This window comes from Vulpes lagopus, chromosome 1, assembly GCF_018345385.1.
Source record: "Vulpes lagopus strain Blue_001 chromosome 1, ASM1834538v1, whole genome shotgun sequence".
Taxonomy (NCBI): Eukaryota; Metazoa; Chordata; class Mammalia; order Carnivora; family Canidae; genus Vulpes; species Vulpes lagopus.
Genome location: NC_054824.1, coordinates 146815873 through 146828019, shown reverse-complemented (window position 1 = coordinate 146828019; position 12147 = coordinate 146815873). Strand labels below are relative to the sequence as shown.

Here is a 12147-nt window from a genome sequence, read left to right as displayed (position 1 = left end):
TATGAGAGTCTCTTTGCCTGTGACTCTGGGGTCGTTGGGCTTAACACAGGAGCCCGGAGGTGACCACCTCCACACTCCTGTGCCATAGAGAGGGGAGGGCGATCCAAGAGACGACCTGGGCGCAGGGCCATGGCTCTTGGCATCAGGCTTGCAGAAGGCTGGAACTTGAAGGGCTTAGTTGAGGGTCCCGGGTCCCAGATGGTGGCTGGCTGTTTGTCCTTGTTTGAGAGAATAGAGAAACCACTCACATTCAGTCGTACTTGCACGAGTCTGGATGAGCCACAAAAGCATCCATGTACATTGGAGAGACCATGCATGTCTGTGAGGTGTTTGTGTGTCCGTGAGATGAGACCAGACACCTTCCATGTGTACCTCCTCCTGGTGGGACATGGGGTTGTCAGGCCCGGCGTCAACACTCAGTGGGGTCAGAAGGCCACAGCCAGGTGCCTACCTTGGTCTTTACCCTTGGACGGCTCAGAGAAAAGGCAGCACGTGCCGGATGTCTCCAGAACTCAGGGACCATGTTAGCAAATTGCGTCTAATTCTGACTTTGGTCCAGTGCAATGGACCAAATACCAATTTCTTAATTTCTAATTGACAGGGATTCGGTCTCAGTCTTTTCTAGACTGTGGGGTGTAACTGGCTCATGTGGTTTTTGGATGGTTACCTTCAGAGAGTACAAGTTCATAGACACAAAGGTAAGCTGTTGGTATCCTGTTGGCAGTTCTCCCGGATCCAGCTAGGGGTGTGGGCCTGCCCTGCCTGCGCTCCCGACGGTGGAGCATGGGTCTCCATCCGGGTTCCCCCTGCTGCTGAGGATGGGCTGTGAGTGTGGCTGCAGGCCCTCCTCCACGCAGTGAGTGGCAAGACTTAGGGCTCTGAGCAGCAGCTTCTGAAGCAGAGAGCTGGCCACCAGCACCCTGTGGTACGAGGCTGGCCTGGGGGTCCCAGCAGATCCTGCTCCTGTTCAATGTGGTGCTCGGTGCTTGGTGCTTGGTGCTCAGTGCTCGGTGCTCTGCAGCACAGGTCCTGCCACAAAAATGCATTTCCATAGTGACTGAGCATGCTGCCCTCTCGGGATTGGCTTTCAGAGAGAGGGGGTTTGGTGAGGTCACAGGACCTCCTGCGGAAGGGAAGAAGATCGCCTGTGTCTTGGAAGTCTGCAGGCTGGCCGGTGGGGTCCTGTTCTGGGCTCCAACAAGCCAGGAACTCCCAGGAACTCCCCCCTCATGTGTATTTTACTGTTTGGAACTGCGGGAATCACTGTTGAGAATCAGGAAGTTATTCGAACATGCCCCAAGTGCTTGCTGGGTGTGGGGGTTTCCACTCTTATGGAAGGGGGACCTGCGCTCTGGGAGGTGCATGCTCACCGGGCATGATGCATGTTCACCAGGGTCAGTGCATGCTCACTGGAGATGGTGCAGGCTCACTGGGGACGGTGTGTGCTCACCGGGGACAGTATATGGTGGGGCCCCCCCGCTGAGCATGGATGTTTCTGTGGAAGGTGTTGGCTACATGCAAGGGTCTTGAGACACATAAAACTGGTTAAGAGTCAAAAATTCAATGGTTTGGTACATGTGTTTATTCCTCATTTTTCTCACAAAGCAGTGCAACCTGCATTGTGATCCAGTGACTAGGAGGTCTCCTTGTGGATAAATACACTGATGTTAGAAAGTTCGAGGGTAAGCCAGTAGTTGTCAAAATTCTTGACCGCTCAGGTGTCTGATAAATTGGACATTCAAATGTGAAGAGTTCTGAATCTCTCTGCTCAGAAGTATTTGCTGTTTCAGTAGAAATCTTAAAAAAAAAAAACACAAAACAATAGTCATAAGCAAACCATGTGCTAGATCTGGGGGACAGTTGTAAAATGCACCCGTTTTTGGTCAGTGGTTCTGTGGCTGCGTATTCGGGATACGCCAGAGACTTGAACTTGCCGAGTGACCGTCATGACGTCACGGTACATAGTCTGGAGAAGCAGCATTGGATGTTGGTATAGCATCTACTTCAGATGTTAGGCATCAGTATGCTGGGCTATTTTAAGTGTCGTTTGCCATTTGAAGTATTTATCACACGTCCTACTGAGGCCACAGGAGTGGGGTTGGACGTGCCTGGCAGCCCTGAGGGAAAGCCAGGAGGGCTGACTCCTGACCAAAAGGTAGGTGGTTACCTTTGTTGGCAAGAAATAGATTTCAGGAAAATCGCAGCATAGCTCACGAGGTAGCGAGTCTTCTAGTGCATTTTGTTCATGATTCCACCTGGCTCCCTCGATGAATAAGCCAAAAATGTGAACTCCCACGTGTGTGCGGTCCGTGCCCTGCCGAAGGAGAAGTGGTGTCAGTGGCTCCCCGGCGCGATGCTTCCTTGAACAGAAGCTCTGTCTGGTGGGGGGTCCCTCCCAGGCCGGCCCTGCTGGTCCTCCCAGGTTCCCGTCCTCCCAGGGGTACGGTCGTCCTTCCTGGTCCCTGCGGGCTGTGACTCTTGTGACTCTGACATGGTCCCAGGGCTTCTGCATGTCAGCACAACCACCCAACACCAGAAGCATCTACATCAGGCGAAGTGCACGGCCACCAGTGGCCCTCGGTTTAATTCCCAGGTATGCATCCAAGGAAAATGAGTATCCGTGTCCATCCAAAGACAGAGTCGGCAGATCGCAACAGTCCTCCACAGACATGAACCCTCAGCCCATCACGGGGGAGAACCTGTGGTACGGGATTAGCACGACAGGACACTCCCGAGCCACCAAACAGAAGCACCCGTTCCTATGCACGCTGCAGGGACGAGTCTCACACTGACTGGGAGCAAGAGCAGCCAGACCTGAGGAGGGGGCCCACTGCGCGGTCCCGCCCCGGAAGTCGGAGGCGGGGCTGCGGGTGGGGTGGCCCAGGGACGTGCCCTGGCGGGGATGCGAGCTCCTCATACTGTGCCTCGGGGAGTAAACACAAACCTGTGAAGAGCAAATAAATGGGAAACAGAAATTGAAGGCCAACAAAACACCATTACAGTTAATAAAGGCAAATTTGGTATATTTGAAGAAAGTAAATGAAGTAGACAAACTTGGCCAGTTTAAATTAGAAAAAAATTAGAAATGAGCAGAAGAATGTGTCAGAAAGAATGTAGGGGGGTGCCCTGGGGCTCAGGCGGTCAAGTGTCTGCTTTCGGCTCCGGTTGCAGTCCTGGGGTCCTGGGATGGAGCCCCACGGAGTCAGGCTCCCTGCTCAGCAGGGCATCTGCTTCTCCCTCTGCCCCTCCCCTTGCTCTCTTTCTCTCTCTCTCTCTCTGTCAAATAAAATCTTAAAAAAAAAATAAGATTTGGTTCCCGGGACCACCTTGCAGGCTCAGGGTAAGGACTTGCCTCCCCAGCCGGTCCCCAGAGGGCTTGTGCTAATGAGATGGCTCAGGATGGGGGCTGGCGGGCACAGAAGGAGCCAACAGGAGATTTGGGGGGCGGGGGGGGGGGGGACATGGAGCCAGTGACATCAACCAGCCTCCGGGGCTGGGGGAAGCCATGAGGGCAGTGATTCAGCCAATAGGGCTACATTAGGAAACCCCAGTGGAAACTCTCAAGACTGAAGCTGGGGTGAGCTTCCTGGGTGGGCAGCACTCTCTTGAGTGTTACATGTCGACACCAGGGGGAACAGGGCCTGAGGACATGGAAGACTGATATTTGGGACCCTCCCAGGCCTAGATTCGGCCCTATGTGTCTCTTCCTTTGGCTAGTTCTGATTTGTATAATATCCTTTTGCTATAATATCAAAATATTATATTTTGATATTTATACAAAATATACAATATTTTGTATAAATATCCTTTTGCTATAATAAAACTGTAAGTATAGTGTTTTCCTGGAGTTCTACGATTTTCCTAGCAAATTATTAAACCTGAGGGTGGTTTTAGGAAACCCCAAACTTGCAGCTGGTGTCAGAAGTCTTGGATGTAACAGCCTCGGAGGACTGTGTCCTTAATCTCCAGCATGGCTAAGCCCAGGTAGAGAGCTAACATAGGAAGATGTAGGGCATTACAAACCCTATTCACAATAGCACAATTACAAAACACTTAGGAAAACTGTAAACATAAATTTCTAAGATCAATGTGAAGAAAAACCTGAATAAATGCAAAGATAAACCATGTTTCTATATGGAGAGATTCAATACTAAAGAGATAACCATTCTCTCCCAAGTTTATACATAAGTGTCCAGCAAGCTGATCAAAATCCCAAGTTAAAAAATGAAATATAAAAGGCCTACTGTCAAATTCATCTAGAAGAGAAAGCATGCACAAATCATTTTCAAAAGAAACAATGAATTCATGGATTTGAAGACACGCTTATGTCAATACTGCTCAAAGCGATTACAGAGTCAGTGCTATCTATCCCCATCAAAATCCCAAAATCCCAATAACAAAATCTATTCTAAAATTCATAAGGAATTTCAAGGACAACCAAGTAAACAAGATAATCCTGAAGAAAAATGCTGGAGTTCTTACACTTCTTGATTTCAAAGCTTATGATAAAGTGATGGTAATCAAAACAGTGTGCTATCGTAAAAAAAAAAAAAAAAAAAGAACATATAGAGCAATGGGATGGAATGGAGAACCCAGAAATAAACATTGACATATGTGTTCAAATGATCTGCAACAAAGGTGCTATGATATTCAATGTGGAAAGAACAAGTCTCTTCAATAAGTGGTACTGGGAAAATTAGACATCACCCACCACATAGAGCATGACCTTATGTCTAAACATTAATTCAAAATGGATCAAAGACTGAAACTTAAGAGCTAACACTATCAAACTCGCAGAGGAAAACAGAGCAGAAAAGCTTCGTGATATGGGGCTTGTTGGTAGTTTCTTGGTTGTGACAGCAGAAGCACAACAGAAGAAATAGTACATACACTGTGCTACATCGCAATTAACAATTTTTGTGCATCAAAGGATGCTGTCCCAGAATGGAGAGGTAACCCACAGGACAAAGAAAAATACTCACAAGTCATGCATTCTATAAGATATTAATATCCAGCATACCTAAGGAACTCCTACAATTTAACAACAAAAAATCCTGGTGAAAAAAAAATGGGCAAAGAGCTTGAACAGACTTTCGCCAAAGAGGACACACAGAGGGCCAATGAGAACACCTCAAGATGCTCAGCATCCTGAATCACTAGGGAAATGCAGATGCAAACCTCAGTGAGATACCACCTCACAGCCACTGGGATGGCTACTATCAAAACCTAGAAAATGACAGGTATTGGCAAGGATGTAGGGAAGGGAACCCCTAGTGCCGTGTTGGTGGGAATGCAGACTGGTGCCACCACTTGGGAACAGTATGGAGGCTCCCCAGAAAGTTGAACAGAATTGCCAAATAATCCAACAATCCCAATCCTAGACATATACCCAAATTAATCAAAAGCTCAAATCCTTGTGCACCCACGTTCAAGGAAGCAGTGTTTATGGTAGACAGAAGGAGGGAGCAATCCTGGTGACACTGGCAGGTGGCAGCGTGGTGCAATGCCCTCAAACCCCTGTGCAAAGCCCTTCACCCAACGTGGCTGTACTTAAGAGATGAGGCCTCTCGGGGAGTAATTAAGGTCAAGAGAAGTCACATGGGTCACGGCCTGATCCACCAGGATTAGCGTCCTCCTTGAGAAGAGACCAGAGATCTCACTCACTTTCTCCACTGATCTACACTGAGGAAAGTTCTGGAGACAGACAGTGAATGTGCACAATGTCACAGAACTGTACACTTAGAAATAGTTAAAATTACGGTTTTACATTATGTATATTTTGCCACAAGAAGAAGTGGGAAAAAGTAATAATCCTCTTAAAGAAAAAAAAGTACAAAGAAGGATCTGCACAAACTCTGATCATGGAGCACCTGGCTCAGGGGAAGGCAGGAGTGAGGCTGGTGAGGAAGTGACTGGACATACGGACATGTACTCCAATGTTTTAAGCAGGCTAGTACCTTTTTTCTTTTTTTAAAGATGTTATTTATTCATTCATGAGAGACACAGAGAGGGAGAGAGGCAGAGACCCAGGCAGAGGGAGAAGCAGGCCCCATGCGGGGAGCCCGATGTGGGACTCCATCCTGGGTCTCCAGGATCCCGCCTCGGGCTGAAGGCGGCGCTAAACCGCTGAGCCACCTGGGCTGCCTGGGGTAGTACCTTAAAGGCTCTCCTGATGATGTTGAGTTTCTTCTGGATGATTATGGAGAACTCCTCATCTTTGATGTCAGTGGTGTCCGAGGTCACATGGTGGGTAAAAGTGAGGGCATCTATAGAGATTCCCTGGGACTTTCCATAGTCTTGAAGCACAGCAGTAAGAAAGGCTTTGGAGAAAAACACCCAAGCAGTTCCCAGTGAGTCCGGGGAGTCAGGGGCTGAGTATGCCCTAGGGGTTCCCTGGGGTCTGAGAGAGCAGTGTTGATGGACTCCATCCTCCTGGCAACAGAGCTGGGTCCCAGAGACAGTAGAAGACCGGAGCGTGTCAGAGTCTTTCTCAGGAAGTGGTGTTCAGACGTGGGGAGAGGGAAGCACATCTCCCCTGGAGTTGCTAAGTGGTGGGGGGGCTGTTTCTACCTTTGGTTGCATGAAAAGTGCTGTGTGCAGCTGAGAAAAAGGAGACCAATGCAGTGCAAACAGAGCTAAGAGATGAGGAGGAGGCTGAGAGTAGCACAGAGGACAGTCACCTGGAACCATCCATTCCTGAAGCCAACAGCCTTGGCTTCCTCTTTACTCATATGAGCCTATATTTACTCTGTTTTGCTCAAGCAAGTCTGGTTCACACTGTGTGTCTGATTACCAACACTCTTAACGTGGATCCTAACAGTTCTTGCAGCTACTGTTCTTGTCTAATCCACCCTGCATTTTGCCCGGACCCTCATCCTACTTCTGAATCCTGTCACAGCCCTGCCCAGAACCTGCCCTGGCAGTCCTCACAGAGTGAATTCTAGGGCCTTCACTGGGCCACCGAGCCCCTGTCACGCTGGTCCATGTCCTCTGCTCGTGGCTGCGGGAATGACCTGCTGAGACAGGGCACCTCCTATGTGTCCTTGAGCCTGCCTCCTGCCTGGATGGCCATTCTCATCCTTTGCCTATAACTGTCTGAGACCCCAGAAGCCATCAGTGCCGGCAGGTCAGAGGGGCCCTCGCCCTCCTCCATGCGCCTCAGGGCTCTGCAGGCTGCAGGAGACCAGACTGCGCTGTGGATGCCGTTAGGCCTCTGGTGGCAGGTGCCACACGGGGCCTGCAGTCTGGGCGGTGCTGCCCCGTGGTGTGTGGAGCCTCCATCTCTCCTGCAATCCAGCCCTGCACAACTGCGCACCGGCCACTGCATTGTCTTCCCCGATTGTCTTAGACATGACAGGTGGCTAGTGGCTATCCCCTTGCTGCCCATCACGTGGCTCCACCCTGGGTCTCTATGTCAGTAAAGGGTGTCAGCCTCCACCAGCTGTGGGAGCCAGAGAGCCAGGGGCCAGCGCACACACTCTGTCCCTCAGGGTCCCCCCACCCAGGGCCACCCCCAGCTCCTGCCTGGAGACCAAGCAGACCCACCCTGGCTCCTCCCTGGCCTGACCATGGCCGTGGCCCCTTGGCTGCAGGGGGCAGACTCCCTGGTGCGTCCCCAGCCTGCCCAGTGTCCCCACTGCACCCTGCCCAGTCACCCTTCCCACACTGGGGGACTCCCAGTTTGTGCCACGGTCACACACAGGGATTTCCAAGTAACACAAGCCAAGGTCTTATCTTGGCTCAGGTGTGTCTGGTCCTGGGAGTATGGGGAAACTCCGTAACTTCTCTGCCATGTTTCTCCTCTCTGAGAACAGGAGTGACAATATGCAGGACCCTGGTAAGATGGTTAGGAGCGCTGAATGAGCAAGTGTCTACCAAGTCCTCAGAGCAGCCCGTGGCTCCCCATCAGGGCCGTATCAGGGTGGGATCTCCATCCTCCTGCCTGTTGCACTGCATACTACCTTACGGGCAGCCAGGTCTTTCCTGAGGAGCCTCCCTGACTTCAGCTCGGGGCCCTGTGCTCTGTTCCAAAGCCGTTCCTTTGTTTATTTATGCATATGTATCTACTCAGAAAGTCACTTAATCATTCTTCAAATATTTCCCAAGAGATTTTTTTTAGGTGCTGGGGGCTAGTAGATGCGAGGGGTATGGCAGGGCATTAGGACACACCTGGGTCTGCCCTCATGGTGCTTAGGACCTAGCCATGCCCCTCTACCACTCCCATAACCCCCAACCACATGCTGTGGTGACATGTTCTGCTGGGACGCCTTTCCTTCCTGCTGGATGTCTATGCTGAGCATGGTGCCCAAGACCCAGCGCCATTCATTCATAAAGGAGTGAAAATGGCCAACACACAGATTCACTCCCTTGGGGAGTACCCATCTGCAGCAGTCCCAGTGAAGTGCAGTGGCCCCTGAGAGGGGTGTGGGGTCAGCCTCTGACATCCCAGAATCAGCCTCCTATAGATGACATGACACGGCCGGCCAGGTGTAGGTGTGCTCTGAGGAGGATGGTCTAGTTTAGCATGGAGGGAGGTAGGAGTAAGGAAAGGAAGAGAGTGGGAGGGAGAAGAGACCACCCAGGTGCAGGTACCTGCAGGATGCACTCACCTTGTGGAAAGAAGAAAGCTGGGAGCCAGTATCTTGCAGGAAATCCTTCAAAGAAATCACTGTTCTTATCATCGGGATATTTGGGGCTTTGGGCAGGTGATGGAATAGAAAGATTCGAGACTGTGACAAATCTCATATACCTGTTGGAGGCAGACCATGGGCAGAGAGGTCAGGGCACGACCATTGCACGCTTTCCTACCACCATCCCTCTGAGGTCCTTCCTTTCCATCTCAAGCTCTCCCACTCAGGACCCAATCTCATACTTTAGTGGAGACCAACTATGGTTCACACATGTGGGAAGGCCATGGATTTGGGTGACAAGGGGTGCTGCTCCATGCTGGAGGTCCTGGCTGTGCCCTAAGGCATCTATTCCAGAGTTGCTGGTTTCTATAAGAGGAGATGCCCCAGCACTCACTTAGAGTTAAATGGCACAAAACACAGTTTGGTACAAACTTTGGAACTGGATTTTCTGGGTTCAAATCTTAATACTTCCACTGTCTGGTTGCAAAGCACTTGGCAAGCTACTTCAAGTCTTTGTGGCTCTGTGTGCTCATCTCTACAATGAGGGTGATGATGAAGGATGGTACCCCCTGTGTGTCACAGGGCTACTGTGACAATGACATGACTCCTTGAGTGTTGGCTGCTCTCATGCTGTTCAGATTATTTCAATTTGTGTGTTAAACACATTTAAAAATTACACGTAACTAATTCTCATTTCCTTTCACATTTCTCCCTGCTGGTTTCCTGGGACACAGTGCAGAATCACAGAAGGACACATGCATGAGGTGCAGGCCACGGAGTCCTTCAAGTGGACGGACCACGGACAGGACTCTCAGCATCCCATGTCTCCAGGTCTTCATCCTAAACTGAAAATAACACTTCTTCCCCCTTGCTTAATTCACATGTTGCTCTGAGAACCCCAAAGGCCAAGCTCTAAGCCACAATAAGTAAGGGATATAAAGCGGCTTTCATCCATACCGATGATGTATTGCAGTATAAGCCATTTTGGCCCAAGTATTGAAGAAATTCAGTCGTTGGATGAGATCATTAACCCAGGAACTCAGGGGCTTACAGGACTTGTAGGCATGTTTCTGTTGAGATTTAGAGATAGGCACATCATATTTTTTGTTGTCATTAAAATTTATTTTGGGGGTCATTGGGAGCATATCTGCGAACTTGTACTCAATTTCCAAGGAAAAATAACTTGGCAGAAGGATGCCATTTTTTAGCTGAGAGCACATGAGAAATATGAAAACTAATACCCAGGAAAAGAAGCATTATCTTAACTGTGTTTTGGACAAAACACCTGACATTTCCAACCTGGCTGAAGGCTTTTTATCACTCTCTTCAAGTCCTTTGGTCTGCTCCTTTCCCCTTCTCTGGGCAGCTTAACTTCACAAGCAGTTAAATGTGAGCAATTTCAACTCCCCAGCCTTCCCCTATACCAAATCCGACAAACCCATCTACTGCCTACTGTTGAATCACCTGTCCTTCTAGTTCTGAGTCAAGCAGACCTGCCATGCTCTGCAAAGCCTTTCTGGAGTTTGCCTCTCTTCAGTAGCTTCAGCTTTCCATTCTTCACCCTGTTTATTAACATGCCCTTCTATCCTAAATACACAACCATCCAACACTCAATCCTACTTGTTTTATTCTGAACAAAATACTAGCAAACTGAGTTCAGGAACACATTAGAAGGATCATAAACCCTGATCAACTGGGATTCACCCCAGGATGCAAGGATGGCTCGACATATGGGAATCAATAAATGTGACACACCACATAAACAGAATGAAGGAGGGGCGTCTGGGTGGCTCAGTGGTTGAGCATCTGCTCAGTGGTGGAGCATCGGCTCCTCAAATTAGGCATAGAAGGAATGTTCCTCAGCATAATAAAGGCTACAGATGACAAGCCCATAGCTAGCATCATACTGAATGGTCAAAGGTTAAAAGCCTTTCCTCTAGGATCAGGAACAAGACAAGAAGCCCACTCTCACCATTTCTATTCAACATAGTATAGAAAGTCCTAGCCATAGCAATTGGGCAAGAAAAAGAAACAAAAAGCATACAAATTCGGAAGGAAGGAGTAAAATGGTCTCTGTAGATGACATCATCTTATATATAGAAAACCCTAAAGACCCCCCAAAAACTGTTAGAATAAACGAAATCAGTAAAGTTGCAGGATATAAAATCAACATAGAGAAATTAATTACATTTCCACATATTAACAACAAACCATCTGAAAGAGAAATTAAGAAAGCAATCCTATCTATAATAGCATCAAAAATAACAAAATACTTAGGGCGAAATTTAAACAAGGAGGTAAAAGATCTATATATTAAAAAACTGTACAAAATTGATGAAAGACGTTGAGAAAGTCACAAATGGAAATATTTCTTGTCTTCTAGGATTGGAAGAATATTGTGAACATGTCTATACTATCCTAAGTGTCTACAGATTCAATACAATCCTGATCAAAATTCTCATGGCATTTTTCTCAGAAACAAAGTTTCCTCAAATTTGTATGGAACTACAAAACACACTACATATCCAAAGCACTTCTAAAAAAGAAGACCCAAGCTGCAGGCATCACACTTCGTGATTTTGAGTTCTATTACAAAGTTGTAGTGCTAAAAACAGCATGGCACTGGCATAAAAATAGGCACATATATCAGAACAGAATAGAGAGCCCAGACAAATTCAGTGATGTATGGTCAACTAATTTTTGACAAGGGTGCAAAGAACACAAACTGGGGTAAGAACAGTCTTCAACAAATGAAGCTGAGAAAACTGGTTATCCACATGCAAAACAAGGACATAAGATTCCTATCTTACACCATTCAAAAAGTAGAAATGGATCAAACACTTAAATATGAAATCTGAAACCGTAAAACTTATAGAAGAAAATATATGGAAAAAGATCCTTGACATTGGTCTTGTCAATGATTTATTGGATAAGACACCAGAGCACAGGCAACAAAAGCTAAAATAAGCAAGGGGGTCTATACTCCTTCTGCACAGCAAAGGAAACAATCGATAAATTGGAAAAGCAACTTATAGAATCAGAGAAAATATTCACAAGCCATATATTTGACAAGGGGTTAAATCCAAAATATACAAATCACTCATCCAAACTCAATAGCAAAAAACAAACAAACAAACAAAAACAAACAAACAAAAAACCAATTCAATTAAAAAAAATGGCCAAAAGGGCCTGAAGAGCCATTTTCCTAAGGAAGATATACAAATTGCCAACAGGTACATTAAAAGGTGCTCCACATCACTAGTTACCAGGGAAATGCAAACCAAACCACAAGGAGATAGCACCCTATATCTGTTAGGATGGTCATCATCAAAAAGATAGGTGATGACAAATATTGATGAGAATGTGGAAAAGGGAAACCCTTATACATTGTTGGTGGGGATTTAAAATGGTTCAGTCATTTATTTTATTTTAGAGAGAGAGCAAGCACGCCTGCTTGAGTGGGGAGAGGGGTGGAAAGGGAGAGAGAAAGAATCTCAAGCAAAGTTCATGTTGAGTG

At 47.6% G+C, this 12147-nt stretch overlaps 1 protein-coding gene across 1 annotated transcript in view; it reads right to left on the bottom strand.

Moving 5' to 3' along the window:
• Window positions 1–1581: 1581 nt before the first annotated feature.
• The window catches only part of DNAH14 (dynein axonemal heavy chain 14), a 311703-nt gene continuing 301137 nt past the window's right edge, over window positions 1582–12147 (bottom strand). The window contains 5 exon segments of the mRNA XM_041749477.1: window positions 1582–1797; window positions 2168–2314; window positions 6157–6320; window positions 8610–8749; window positions 9588–9700. Coding sequence (XP_041605411.1) covers window positions 1582–1797; window positions 2168–2314; window positions 6157–6320; window positions 8610–8749; window positions 9588–9700 — 780 coding nt within the window.